The sequence below is a fragment of the Eptesicus fuscus genome, chromosome 20, assembly GCF_027574615.1.
Source record: "Eptesicus fuscus isolate TK198812 chromosome 20, DD_ASM_mEF_20220401, whole genome shotgun sequence".
Classification (NCBI taxonomy): Eukaryota; Metazoa; Chordata; class Mammalia; order Chiroptera; family Vespertilionidae; genus Eptesicus; species Eptesicus fuscus.
In genome coordinates this window covers 26,162,181-26,177,340 of record NC_072492.1, presented here as the reverse complement: position 1 = coordinate 26,177,340, position 15,160 = coordinate 26,162,181, and the positions used below count along the sequence as shown (strand labels likewise).

Here is a 15,160-nt window from a genome sequence, read left to right as displayed (position 1 = left end):
TTGGGTGAGTAGGTGAATGAGTGAGTGCCTAGCACAATGCCGAGTGGATGTTTTTGCTAATTTATGATGGTCAAAAGGGTTATAACCAAAGGAAAGCTGTGGAAATCCAGAGGAAGAAGTATGATGTCCACGAGGGAGCAGGGACGGCTGTGCGGAAAAGGTAACGGTTAAGCTGGGCTTTGAAAGAGGGCCTGTTTTTGACAGTAGAGAGGAGAAGGGCACAGCAGACGGGATCCACAAAAGGACAGCTATTCGGAGAAGGGAGACACTCAGTTTCAAGGCAGCAGAAGGTGGATGAGTCAGGGAAATAAGCTGAAAGAAGACCCCGCCCCTCCCCCCGGACAGATACTGAAGGACGTTCCCTATCAGGCTAAAAAGTTTACGGACTGTTCGCTGGGCACCAGGTAGCCATGGAGAGTGTCCTGAACCTCCCGAAGCGCGCACACACAGAGCCAGCAACGAGAAACAATTAAGCGGGCTCTTAAGAAATAAATACTCCGGATCCAACAAGAGGCCAGAGATGACGAGCTGCATCTCCCTGTGTGTTTTCGGCCAAAGAATGTTTAGGTTTAAAAATACAAAACAGGACAGGAAGAAGGGGTGCGGCCTCAAGGGGCACCCAAGATGGTCAGCTGGCTCCTCAGAGAGTGCCTTCCTCCTCCTGCTCCCTTCATGCGGGACAGGGAAGTCTCACCCATCTGCCAAAGCCTCTGACACAGAACACAGGAGAATGACCTTAACGCTGAAACAAAAGCACGCGAGGAAAGGCAGAACCGGGGAAAGGGCATTTGTAGGACGGGATGCCCCTCCCCGTGAGCTGACACCTGCTGCTGGCAGGAACGCAGGAAGGAGCTGCTGTCCCCGACAAGAAAGAGGCTAAGCCACTAACCCCCGGGGTCCTGGCGGTGTGGACGAGGGCTGCAGACACACCGCCACCTCCCCCCACTGGGAACCAGAAACCCACCATAGGTCTGTTAACTGTGGCTGCCCAGATGACAGCTGCAGATCATCCAAGATGGTAAGACGCTAGCATGACCCGACCCACAGCAGTGGGGAAGGCCAGATGCCGAAAACTCACCCCTCGCCCTTGAGAAGCTGCCAAGAAACTGCTCCCCCGGAACAGGAGGCGCGGAACAGGAGGTGCGCGTGGAAAGCGCCCGGGCTGCGCTGCACCCATCTGGATGCCTGCTCAACAGAACCTTCCTGGGAACAGAAAAACCTGCCTTCCAGCTCAGCCTTGCCGCAACGTAGCCGTGTGACCGGGCAGCGAACAGAACTTCCCTGGGTGTCAGCTGCCTCCACTGTGGAGAAGGCAGGCTGGGTTCCACTCAGGCACTTAACAGTGACCGACCGCCAAAAAGCAGCAGCCCCCTGCCCTCGGGGGGCTTACGTTCCCGTGAAGAATCTTCTTAGGGCATTTTCACCATCGTATGTTTTTTATTTCACAAAAATAATTCAATTAATAATAATATCAGCAGACATTTTTGCCAGGTTCCAGACAGAAACTTCCTGCATTCACCTTGGAAACAGCTCCAGGCTAAGCACTACACGATCCCTGTTTTAAAGAGAAGGAAACTGAGGCTAGAAGGGGCTCAGGTAACTCGCCTGGGGGTCACCAGCTGCAACAGAAGGCAACTGGAAAAGGCTCTGGCCTCTAAGACTTAAGCAGCAAAACGGCAACAGTGGGGAATACTTTCTTATACGCAAGGATAATGAAGGCAGACAGTGAGTTATGCCCAGACTCACTCTTGCTCTCTTCGTTTGTCCTACAAGAAAAAGAACCCACAAGCTTGAGCAAAACTCTCCCAGGCTGCCAGCACATCAGTCCAGAGGGACGGAAGGATATGTGACATGATTGATCCCAATCATCTCCGTTTCTCCAACGGCTGCAAATTAAGTCATCTTTTTAGAGTAGCATGACCATTTTAATTTTTAAAAAGATAGAGGGGGAAACTCTTACATATTTCACAAAATGAAATGATCATCTGGAGAAATAGGAAGATACAGAACAGACCCATCTTCTTCTGATCAAAATGCACTTCACTAATTAGCGGCCACTAGTCTCCCAAGAGTGGCCCCTCGACGGGTTGATAAAGCCCCATCGCACTTCACTTGAGACGCGAACATTTTTACATCGCAAAGGGGGATAAATGAACGGCGGGATTCAAAACCCTTCCTTCGGTTGCTCGTTAAAATTCGGGTCAAAACAGATTTTTATTTATGTGATACATTAAAGAATATTATGACAGTAAGATACGAAATCTGTTCTTCACTGCCAGGGATTTTCTTTCGTCTTAAGTTACAGTTTCTTTCCACTGGTCTTGTTTTAACACCTCCACGGAATATTTCTCTGGCGAGTGTCAGCAAGGAGGGGCGGCCAGAGAGCACTGAAATGAAGTGTAACCAAAACACACGCTGACGTATCATCTGCAAGCTCCTCACCCGGTCGAGGAGGGGGGGCACAGCTCACCTTGCCCCTGGGACCTTCACATGCACAAGCAGAAGTTTTATTGAAGGGAGATAAACAAGAAATAAATAAGTCCTGCCAGCGGGTTTTGGCCTCCAACACGAATATGAGTCTGAAATCCCCGTGGCTGGGCTCAAATTCTATCAGAAAATAACCGTGGACAAGGAAGGTGCTTTCTCCCCACCCTGCCCCGACTCCCAACCACCACATACCTCACCATTTCCTCAGCTGCCTCCCTGGGGTTGAGCAACTCCAGAACCATCTGAGAAGATGCCCTGGGGGGTCAGATGGAGAGCTGAGCAGACAGTGCCACACAACGGGATGGTATCATAGGAGTTGGGCTAATCACCCAACCGTGGCACCTCGAAGTCCTGAGATGCTGGCTGTGGTGCTGCCCCTCACAGCCTGATGACCACTCTGTCACCTCCTGCCCATTACGGAGAGGGGAGACAATGCTACTGCCCCCACTCCCCCCGCCCCCAGGCCAGCACACTGGGAGAGGGCCCAGCGCTGGGGCCAGGCTGCCTGGGTGGGTTCCCTGTAACACTTCTCAACCCACATGCACTTGGGTTGCATCTATAAGACAGAGATAGTGCTACTCCCCACCTCACAGGACAGAGGTGAAGACAAAATGAGTTACTATGTACATAATGTCCCTTCCACAGTGCCTGGCACTTCAATTCATATCATTATTATTACCAGCCCTCTCACTGAATTGGGGTGAGGGGCTAATTAAAATAACAGTAAAAGTAGCAGGTAACACATAGGTATTACACTGCACCGGGTCTTTTTTTAAGTACTTTACCTTTATTAATTTATTTAATCTGCACAAAAACTCAACACGATGGGGAAACTTGAGGTTCAGGGAAGTTCAATGATTTGCCCGAATTCATACAGCTGATGAGAGGCACAGCCGGGATCGAAAGTCAGGCTGTCCAGCTTGAAAATATCAATAACAACAAAAATGATTAAACCAACAATAATGGTGGTGGTGGTGGTGGTGGTGGTGGTGGTGATGAGTTACAAGGCCCTCACCCTGTGCCAGGCTTTTATTCTTCACAACAACCTTCTGAGGGAGATACTGTCATCACTTCCATTTTACAGATGAGCAAACTGAGACTGAGAGAAGGCAATTTGCTCAATGTCGCAGGACCTGAGATTCAGATGGAGATAATGGATAGGAAAGGCCTTTGTAAATTGTGTCATAAAAAGCAAGGCATTGTTATAAAATCCCTAGAATCCCATGGAAAGATGTCCCTCCAAAACTGGTTTAATATTTCTTCACATCTACGTGTGACATTCATCTAAAACATCCCAGACTCCGGGTTAGGGGGGAGGGGGGTGATATGTGTGTGTACTAGTACACACTGACAAGTTTAAGAAATATCCTGTCTCGTGTTCAAGTTGAATGCATCATTGAAAAACCAAATGCCATGATACAGTAAAATGAAATATGCCCTGGCTGATGTGGCTCACTTGATGGAGGATCATCCCATGCACCAAGAGGTCACCGGTTCGATTCTCAGTCAGGGCGCATGTCCAGGTTGTGGATTCAATGGGAGGCAACCAATCCAGGCATCTCTCTCACACTGATGTTCCTTTCTCTCTCCCTCTCACTTCCTCTCTCTAAAATCAATAAAAACATCTTTTAAAAAGTCTCAGTCTTTAAGAAGCATCTAAAATTGCTAAATCCTGCCCTAACTGGTTTGGTTCAGTGGATAGAGCGTCAGCCTGCGGACTGAAGGGTCCCAGGTTCGATTCCAGTCAAGTGCATCTACCTAGGTTGCAGGCACATCCCCAGGAGGCAGCTGATCGATGTTTCTCTCACACCGATGTTTCTAACTCTCTATCCCTCTCCCTTCCTCTCTGTACAAAATCAATAAAATATATTTAAAAATTTTTTAAAAATTGCTAAATCCTTCATCTAATTAAAAAAAAAAAAAATACTGGCTTCTTGTAAAAAAAAAAAAAAAATGGGGGGAGGGGCAAGTGGGAGGAGAAAACAAGTCAAACCCATGGTTTGACCAAGTCAGGGATTTTTCCAGTTTCCCTCTAGAGTAATCTGACCCTAGTTCTGGGTGATCAAATGACTAACCTGGAAATATGAAGATTCACACTTAGGGAGGAAACAGCAATTCTCCCAAACCCAGGAAATGCTGCTTATTCTGGAAGCCTTCTGCAATGTCAAGGGTCACTCAGAGTTCAGAAAGCAACCTTTAAGCAGTTCAGACAGTCCCAAAGTTTGTGCTCAGTAGAGAAATAATCGAACTGCTTTGGCTTGTTAATTCCTATTATTTGCTTAACATTAGGAAAAAAATGCCTTAAAAAGTATTTCACTCTATTTATTTAAGGGATTTGTGCTTCCTGAGAAAGAAAGGAAGAAAAGTAAGAAAAAAGGAAAAAGAAAAAAGGGAGGAAAGGAGGGAATCGCATGGCAGAATCAGACCTGAAATTCTCAAAATACCACCCATAATTCCAACTTTTTCCTCACTAATGTGCAAAACCATTCCTCCCTGAACACAATCACAAGGTTCCACTTCTGGGAGACCGAGCTTAAAGAAAGAAACTGAGTTTGCTAAAGCCATAGCCCGTTTTCTTTATGACCTACAATCAGAAGCTTCACCTTTTCCCCTCTCCTTAAAAGAACACAAGGTCACAAGGTACAGATAAAGTCTTTCTTCCAATGTTACACAGGAAAGAAAAGAGTATACTGCAAAAGTGCAAATTTAAAGGTAAGCCGTAAGCCCTTCACATTTCACCTCAGGCCCGGGCAGCTGTGTTCCCGCAGCCACACCTGGCAAGCTCAGTGAAAACTACTAGCAACACACTTCTGAAAAAGCAAAGGCCTATCTCAAGCCTTTAAGCAAGTCTTGTAGTACCACTCAGGACAAGCTTACAACATTTTCAGGACTTCTCTGCCCAGGCGCCAGCACTTGCAAGAGCAGTAGCACAGCGGGTTTCAAGTGTGCCCTTATTTATCCAACCAACCCGAAGCCCAGACATCCACAGACTCCCCAGTCAGATTTAGGGCTTTATGGGTCTACGAAGTTGTTTCTCCCAAGAGAGGACAAGCTACTAAAACTCTCCTCCTCTCCAGAAACTCCAAGTTGTAAGGCCTCAAAAGAGTACCCTCCAAAAAGGGTCACAAGGAAATGTCCAACTTTTCCTGATATGATCTTGGCAATGCTTAAAAAATAAATAGAACACTTGCATAAATATTGCACCAGACGGAGCTGTGTCCTCCCACTAAGGATCGGGCTTGTCCCTGCCTCAGCTGTATGCTCAGAACCCACCTCCGGGTGGCCGACTCGCAGACGCAGGTTATCTCCAAGTGCCTGGCCTCTCACAGCCACGTGCTGTCACCAGGAAGGAGCCGTGTGCACCAGGATTCAGTGCTGCATTGCCAGTGCTGTGTTTGAAACCTGGAATCCTTGGCAACCGTGTCTGAGTGCTACAATCCTATTGCCAATTCTCCTACTTACCTTGGGCTGCGCTCGACGAGGAAATGCAACCTTGGGGTCAATCTAGGAGAAAATGGAAAAGTGGGAGTCAATTGCAATACTTTCAGGAGAGGAAAAAAATTATGATTAATCACCTAATTATTAATCACTCATTTCTCAGGCTTTGAACCCAGCTTTTAGTAACATGTCGGGCAATCCAAAAAAGTTTTTAAACTTCGATCCAAACATTCTGGTTTCTCCCCAAAAATGTAATAAATAGAGCTAGCCTTTCTGAAATGTCCTACCATGTTATTCAATGTGTGATACTGTTCATGAACCAGATCTCATGGATTCTTATGTAGGCCAGGGCCTACAGATACTGAATCATACAGATACTGAATGCATCGATCTAATCTGCAATGCATGGCTAGGAGAAAAAGATGGGAACGTAATCACTGAAAAAAATCATAGCCTGAAAATTAAATGTAAGAATCTTCCAGCAGTAGCTGGATGGTATTTCTTCTCCCCGGTGAGAACTAAACAACACAGGAGGGGACAAGGATTCCAAAAATTTTGAAAATCAATGACATCCAAAAACACCCCATAGACATCCAATGCAATACTCTGCTTGAATTAATTCACACGTTTTTGCAAGAGTTATCTAAAATTAATCAAAGGGACAGTTTATTCTGTAGTTATATCTCAAAAGAAAACAGGTAGTAAAAGCTATGGAGCCCAACTTGGTTCTTAAAAATAATAATATTAAAATAAAGGAAACACATGAGCTAACATCCACCTGGATTTTAAAAATCACAGGGGGGGTTAAAAAAAAAATTCTATAAGCAACCTAAACCCAAATAAATATCATCAAGGGGAGAGGGTAAAAAAAAGTTTTACTAAAAAAAAGAAATCAGAATGTAGCATAACAATCAGGGTGTTCTCCTGCCCTAACCCCAATCCCAGTGGGAAAACATCCTCAACCCTAGATTAGACCACTTCCAGAACACGAGTCTCAATCAGGGACTGGCTTTAAAATTCAAACAATCCCCATGGAAGTGTTTGAATCTAATAGGCTGGGGGAAAGGTGTTGAATAGAAAATATGGGTAGGGAAGGAATAAAAAAAGATTCCCAATGTTGATTTTCATTAAATTTCTAAATGTCATGAGTCATTAGGTGAAAATCAATGGGGAGAGTGGCATGAATATTGCTACCATGTAGTTATTTATAGGCTTTGCCTCTCATATTAAGATTTCCCCCTTGCCCTAACAGGTTTGGCTCAGTGGATAGAGCGTCGGCCTGCGGACTCAAGGGTCCCAGGTTCGAATCTGATCAAGGGTATGTACCTTGGTTGCAGGCACATCCCCAATAGGGGGTGCGCAGGAGGCAGCTGATCGATGCTTCTCTCTCATCAAGGTTTCTAACTCTCTATCCCTCTCCCTTCCTCTCTGTAAAAAATCAATAAAATATATTTTTTTTAAAAAAAAAGATTCCTCCCTCCCCTTTTAAAATGTAAATCTGAACCTTGATTTCAGTTCTGCCATGGGTTAAATAAATAAATAAATAAATAAGAGTAATGCTGTGGGAGAAAGCACAGAGGGAGGAAAGGCACACGACAGATCATTCTTGTTCGCAGACTTCACATGCCTTAGGACCCCAGCGGGTAAGACATACAAAGACCTACCACTTTTATTAAAGTGGTTTAAAGACCTAACAAAAGTCTGCAGCGTGTTTGTTTTCTACCTTTCAACATCACCTGAGAAATGAGAGATTAGTTTTCAAACACTAAAAGAGAGAAATCTCTGATCTAGGAAACTATCCTTTCATCAAGATTAACATTACCGCATCTACAGGTGTATTCAGCACTGACTAGAGCTGTCTACGAGAGAAATACAACAGGTGTGGATTTCCATTCTGTTGACCCAGCGTAAGACAGATACGTCTCTTCGTAAACACTCTCAAAGTCTTTTTTTTTTCTTTTTTTTTCTTTTTTTTTTTTTTAGCTGACAGGCACACAATTGCAATAATAAGTCATCTTGTTTGTCGGGTAAAAGGTGAGGGATGTGTTAGGGAAGAGGCCAGGAGCTGGAGGGGGCTGGGAGCAGGGAAGAATGGAGCACTAAAAAAAATATCTAAAATTACAAAACTCAAAGCCAATTCGGAATTCCTGTATTGGATGTTGCGATAACAGCGTGTGTTCCACAGAGAGAGTTCTTCGGTGTGCTGAGATCTCTGAGGGAGAGGACAGGTCAAGGTAAGCATGGCAAATCCCAACCTTTTGCACGTCCCTGTCAACTATTTTTTAAAAACGAACAAGAAAGAAAACTACCAAAAATTAAAACATTAGTTAGTTAGGTTCAGCTCTACTTACTGTAGCTACAGATCCTCTAGGAAAAGACTAGGGTACTATTTTGGATGTGAATGGCCATTACCTAAACAAAGCTTTTAAGGTAACGGTAAACAAGATCCTCTGTCTCCATGTCAATAAACCAACCGCTTCTGCCTCCTGCACTGAACGGTTGAAACAAAGTCAAAAGCTATGTTATACTAAATCATAGTAACTAAAAACATGTCTACCAACAATTAGGGAGGGGAAACTGCAGGCTTTGCACCTGATAGTGAGGGATGTGACCCACCAGCCACTGTAGAAACCAGATACTCTTTCGCCTACCCAGGCGAAAGGGTGGGGAAGAGGGAATGGATAATACATTCCCGAATTTGCTTTGAAATATGTGCCCTCTAATTTTACTAGCTTTTTGAAATGTCTAGCCAAAAAATCAAAGAGTAAAATAATTCTTCAACTATCCATTATCATTCTACAAATGATCGTCCCTGAAATTATATGACCTAAAAGGGCCAAAAGGCTGGGCCGGGGCTAGGACAAACCCAGTACAATGAATAAAGCAACTTAGAGGGTGTGGAGTCTTATCCAAAGAGGGTAAATTTGCAGGCACACCAGAAGTGGCCAGGTTTTTGTTTTATTTTTCTTCTATTTAACGTTAAAGTCAAAAGGAACTTGGAGCCCTCGTCGGTTTGGCTCAGTGGATAGAGCGTCAGCCCCTGGACTGAAGGGTCCCGGATTCCATTCCGATCAAGGGCATCTGCCCGGGTTGTGGGCTCGATTCCCAGTAGGGGGCTTGCAGGAAGCAGCCGATCAGTGATTCTCTCTCATCATTGATGTTTCTATTTCTCTCTCCCTCTCCCTTCCTCTCTGAAATCAATTTAAAAAAAATTTTTTTTAAAGGGACTTGGAATATCATCTCAGTTCCACTCCTTTATTTTAGAGAAGAGGAAAGTGAGGCCTGAGGCAGAGAACCACTTCCCAAAGTTTGAAAGGGGCAGCGGGGACTAGAACCCAATCCCTTGCCTTGTCCCACTCCCCCACCAGAGAAGTGAGTCCCAAGTAGCCAAGCACTGCATCCCAATGTCACCTCAGGTCCCCTGCTTTGGCAAGATGTATAAAAACTGTGGGAAAATTCTAGAAGATATAAAGGGAAGGGAGGTGAGCACAGAGCCAACACAAGGGTCTAAATAAAATACTGCACACACATACACACACACACACCATTAAATGTATTATTCTACACCGATACTTTCTTCCCTTCCTCTTCTGACCTCTACCTAGAGACTTCCCCGCCCCTCAACACCAGGCTTCAAAACCTTCTAATGCTATAAAAAGTACCCACACTCAGAATAAAGAATCTGAGAAAGAAAAGGAAAAAAAACAAATCACTTTGAAACCCAAGGCCTTATCAGCCTTAGATTTCACGCCATCTGGAGTCAGCCACTGGATGCCCAGTTTGGCCCTGGGAGCGTCTCCTCTCCTTCTCAAACCCCAATTCCAAAACCAAAGTGCCCCCAAGAGGAACCTGTTGCCTGGACCTGGATTAACGCCCCCTGGATTCTTCCTGACCCCTGGCCCCTGAGCCAGGAAGCAGGCTGTGCCTTCTGAAAGCCAGTTCCCACAGCCACAGTCGGTGAAGCATGCTGTATGCTCCCTCTCTGCTCCCTCGGCTGACAAAGAAAAGTTGCCTTTGCTCAGTGGTGGAGTTTCTTTGCATGGTCCCTTGGCCCTGAAAACAGCACCCCCCACTCCAACGGACCCCTCCCCCAAGTCTAGCTTGGCAGCAACTGGGACAGGCTCTAAAAAGAAAACCCCAAACCCGAGCGATGGTAGCAAACTTTAGTGCCAATTCGCAAGCTCTGCTTAAAAAAGTACCTGGCTCTCAGCACAGAAGCAAAAGAAGGCACTGTCCCTTTAAGTGGGGCTGTCAATGCTCAGATTGGTCCTGAAAAGGGGCAAACAACAACAAGGAAAAGCAACCTACCGTCTTGGAATCTAACTCGTGGTGGGGCTGACCTAATACTTTATCTACACTCGCTGGGTCTGCGAACGTGACGAAACCGAAGCCTCTGAAATGAAACAAAGAGGGAGAAAAACAAACAAGAAAATGTGACACCATTGAAAGCAACAGGGAGTGAGCCCTACTGCAGAATGGGGAGCAAAAGTTCCTCCGCGCCCCCCCGCGGTCCTCCTCCAGTCTCCCTCGGGTCTCCAGCCCTCCACCCCGCGAGAAGCTACACCAAGGTTAATGGGGGAAGCGGAACGGGGGGCAGAGCTGGTGGAGATAACTTGGAAAAAGCTGGTGTCTCCACTCTTTCGCCACCTCAGTTTCCTCTCCTCCTCCTCCTCCCCTTTCCTTTCTTAACGCTTTGTTTTATTCCGGTGAAAACCCGGCACTTAGGAGAGATTCGTCCAGCTCCCTCACAGGGGGTTTAAGAGTTTGGGGAGCTGGGAGTGGGAAGAAGCATGTATTAAAAAAAAAAAAAAAAACTACGTGGAAAGTGAATGAAGCTGAATGTCATTTTAAACAGGAGAAAAAGAAGCGACGGGAAAATGACTTAGAGACGGAGAGCTGGGGATCTCTGGAACCAGACAGAGTTCAAGCCCCAGTTTATAATAACCTCTGAGGTTATGGGGACGGGGGTGGAACAGAGCGACGTTCGAAACCAGCCACATGCCTTGAGCCCCGTTCTAAATCCGCTTAGCTACTTAAGACACCTCCAAAAATAACACTTAAACTTTGTTCTAAAATAAAGGCAAAATCCAGAAGGGAATGGTTTACCTGGAGCGTTTCGTAGTGGGATCTCTCATGACCATACATTCTCTAATTTCTCCAAATTTGCTAAAATAGTCTCTAAGGCTATCTGTAGAGAGAGAAAGAGAGAGATGGGGGTGGGGGGGAGAAGGTGTGGGGGAAAAAGCAATGCAAATTTTGATCAAGGACAAAAACCAAAAGTAGTTTTCTGTTGTTATTCTGTTTTGTTTTTGCATTTTTTGCACACGCGGGGGAAATTCTCGGCAACAGAGGTCGCGTAGAGGGCTCAGAAAGGATTTGCTATTTAAAAAAATAACCTTGCACAGGAGAAGTGGGGAGCCAATGGCGGGGGGGGGGGTGCTCCTACACCGGGATAACAAAGAGCAATAAAGAAGCCAAGAAGGGGGGGACCCAGGCGTCCCCCCCTCCCTCCCTTACCTGGTGAGGTCTGCCAGCTCAGTCCACCGATAAACATTTTACTAGAGGGAGAAAACATAACAGAAGTGAGCACCGATGTCAGATCGGCCATTTTGACGTGTAACTTACAAAAGCTAAAAGGAAAGCGGGGGGGAGCGTTCCAGCGAGAGCCGGGAGGTGGGGTGGGGGAGAAGGTGACGGCGAAATGCAATCCAAAGGTGTGTAACTTCCACGGGGGGAGGGGGGCGCGCGGGAGGGGCGGGGGGGGGGGGCGCGGGAGATGCCGGGCTCCGCGCACCGCCGTCCCCGCCGCTGCAAGGAGAGCGAGCCCGAGGCGGCGTGGTGGGCAGCGGCTGGAAACTTACCCGGGGTCGTGCTGGGAGTCGTTGGCGCTGCCCGAGGTGCCTTGGCTCCCATTTGCCTCCATATCTGAGCCCCCCCGCCCCCCCACCCCCAAAAAACCGAGCCCCACAGCGATCGGAGCGGAGCGGCGGCCGACTCCGAGCCCCGAGATCTCCCGCTCCCTCCTGCCCCTCCTCCTCCTCCCCCCCGCCCGGGCTCCTCCGAATCTCTCTGCGAGCGGCGGAGCCGGGGCAGCGGCGGAGCCGTCACACGTGGGCTCGGCTTAGCTCAGCCCTGCTGCTCGCACACCCCCCCCCGTCCCCGCCCCCCCAGCCCATCCCCACCTCTCCCCCTCCTCCTCCCCACCCCCCTCGCCGCCTCCTCCTCCCCCCTCCTCCCCGGCGCACGTGGGGCGGAGTTCTATAACGTCGTGTAACCAATGCCGGTGACGTCACGCACCCCGGTGCAGCCCCCGCCTGCCCGCGCGCGCACAGGCGGCACCCCCCCCCCCGCCCGCCCCGCGGCCAGACCCACGGGGGCGGTGCACGAACCCCGCGGCCCGAGGGGGCCCCGCCTCCGGGCGAACCGGGGCGCCGGGCGTGAGGAGCGCACCCCGACTTTCCTGGATCACATGGGCTTGCGAGGAAAGGGTGGATCGGGGAAGGGGGAGGCGCGGGAAGCTAGCGGCCGATCCTCGTTCGGACCGGGGAGAAGACGACCCCCACCCCCGCTAGTTCGGCCTCTCCATTCAAGTTCGCTGGCCGCGGCAGCTGGGATCCGGGGATGGCACCAGACGCCCGCCCGGTTCTGCGCCCTTTTTCCAGCCACCGCGCAGAAATTTAGGTCAAGGACGTCGGGATCAAACCCAAACCCTGGCTCTCCTTGGGCGGCCCCCGAGATCTCCCAGGATCCGGGGGCTTCAGGGTTGCCGAGACCCTCTCGCACAAACACCAGCCACAAGTTTTATTTTCCTTTCGCGCTGAAGTTCTCTTTGGCTCTCGCTCCACACCGGCAAGTCTTGCGCCGCTCCCCGCCCTTCCCCGGCAGAGGTACGAATCCGTGCCCGGGAAAGGTTATTTTGGAACTTTGAGAAACTGACGCGATTCCAGTGGTGAGAAAGCGCCGAAGAAAGGGTTTCCACGCTAATCACACAGCGTTTTAAAAAATAATAAAATAGGTTTATAGGGGTCAAGGTCAAACGATTGAGATTCAAAGCAAAATTTTGTATATAGTAAAAAAATTAGTTTTGAAGGGTTTCTGGGATGACTGGGAAGGGTAGTTATTTTAGGAAATTCCTCTCCCAACTTTTCCATTATACTTTAGTTTCTATACCGAGATAGTATGCTTGCGATTAAAATAGCCCAAGACCCCCCACCATCTGGGGAGGTAGCTGAGGGTAGCTTCAGACACCCCCCTCTCACTCCTCTCACCCATCACCTGCCACCTTAGGAGCTGAGTGTGTGGTGCAGCTGCAGGATCTGGCACACAGTAGGTGCTTAATACTGACTTCATCCCTTCCTCACTGAAAATTCCAAAAAGATGTTTGTAGCTTCCCAGAGGCATCTCACACTTCTCCAGCAGATTCCAGGCTGGCCAAATTCAGGCTGGATCAATTTATGGGGTATTTAAAACAATTATCCTTATTGTTTTAAATTATTACAATACCCTGACTTAATGTAGCATGAGGGGCGACAAAGCTGTGGTTCACCGAACACTCAGACTAGTGTTAAGCATGAATCGATGCCCAGTAAACACTTTTCCATTAAACTGTCATAGGATCAGGACACAATGGAATACACTCAACACCAAAACTACCAAACCCACTGTGGGTCTTGGAAAAGTGGAAGTTTTGAAAAATCTCAACACCAGCCAAAGCTTGTATTGACCAGGCTCTCTTAATCTCCCTGTTTCCTAAACTGAGATCATTTCTCCCTGTCAGGATTGATGGGTTGAGAAGAGGGACTGAAATAAGCAAATGTAAAAGTCCCCTTTTCACTGTAAACCTAGAAGGGTCATGCTTATTATCAATCATTACTTCACATGACTTTTAGAAGGTGCTTTAAAGCTTTATACCACATTTTCTGTAACTTCAAGCTGCTTCCCAAATCATCTAGGGTCTCACATGTTGAAGAGCCCATTGTTATTACAGTGATTTTTTATTATTATTATTCTCAATAACAAAATGCAGACAACTGAGCTAAATGGATTGTGTTTGGGATGTTTATGCTAGAACTGCAGACCATCAGCGGTAGAAAGGCCCTTCCTGACCCAACCCCCTCATTCTACATCAGGGTCCCGGAGAAGTTAAGCTCACCAGGCAGTACCCTGCCCCCACCAGTCAGTTCCTAAAAGGGGTTCTGGCCACCAGTGCAATGCCCTTTGGCTCTGCTGCCTGCATATTTATTCTGTCCTTCACGAGGCGAGAGTAGGGTGTCCTTGTTCCCTGTTGTGGACCTGCCAAGCTGACAGTGAACTGAATTAAAAGCCTGAGAGGGGCTAGCACTGCAGTTACAAAGTCATTGAGAGAGCGCTAGATTTTTTTTATCTCCATTACTACATTGTTTTTACTTTTTAATTTATATGCAGTAACATTTGCTCTTTGTATTCTATAATTCTACGAGTTTTAGCAAATGCCTAGAGTTGGGTAACCACCACCATAATCAAGATCCAGAAGACTTCCATTGTCCCCCAAAATTCCCTCCTGCTGTCCCTTTCACTGCATGGATTATATTATTATTATTATTATTATTATTATGCATTTCGTCTCCAGTTCACTCACTTAATGTAGCTCCTGGGTCAGAAGGATTACAGGAGCACGATGTCAGTCCTCCACCCTTAAAATCTCGACAGCTCACGATACTGTTGGACACTCCCTTCTTGTAACTCACTCTTCCCTTGGCATCCTTGATGCCCACATTCTTCTGGCTCTCCTCCTCTCTCTCCAGCCATTCCTTCTCTGTCTCTTTGCCCTGACTCCTCCTCTGCCTTTCCTGTCAATATTGGTGTTCATTCTCAACCGCCAGCTTCACACCCTCTTCTTGGGGAGCTCCTCTGGGATGGGTTTAAATACCATTTACGTGCTGCTGCCCCTCAAAATCTTCAGCCTGACCTCCCCACTGAGCTCTAGGTTCTGGCTAATTTCCTATTCAACATCTGCACTTAGCCTTCCTAAAGGTCCCCAAACTCAACATGTCCAAAACTTGCTTTTTCGCCCCTAAATCTGAACCTCTTTTAAGGTTCCTTCTATCATCCTAGAGACAAGGTTGACCCCTCCCCAGGTTGACCCCTTCCCATGTGCAATCCATCATGAAGGTCTGTAGTATGTGGTATTTAGGTCTTCCTAAATATCTCTCAAATTCATCTTTCCTGTTACTGCATCCCAGACCTTCCACTGGAA

At 47.5% G+C, this 15,160-nt stretch overlaps 1 protein-coding gene across 5 annotated transcripts in view; it reads right to left on the bottom strand.

Moving 5' to 3' along the window:
* MSI2 (musashi RNA binding protein 2) overlaps positions 1-11,855 on the bottom strand; it is a 367,561-nt gene extending 355,706 nt beyond the window's left edge. For 4 of the 5 annotated variants that reach the window (XR_008554705.1, XM_028154770.2, XM_008147737.3 and 1 more), the window contains exons 1-5: positions 11,787-11,855; positions 11,443-11,483; positions 11,032-11,113; positions 10,234-10,318; positions 5,950-5,991 (exon numbers count right to left, since the gene is read on the bottom strand). Coding sequence is in view for 4 of the 5 variants with exons in the window: in XM_028154770.2 (XP_028010571.1) it covers positions 5,950-5,991; positions 10,234-10,318; positions 11,032-11,113; positions 11,443-11,483; positions 11,787-11,848 (312 nt within the window). In the remaining variant the exon portion in view is untranslated. Of the gene's footprint in view, positions 1-5,949; positions 5,992-10,233; positions 10,319-11,031; positions 11,114-11,442; positions 11,534-11,786 lie in introns of those variants that run through there. The other variant, XM_054709062.1, reaches the window with a different exon arrangement.
* Positions 11,856-15,160: the final 3,305 nt, after the last annotated feature.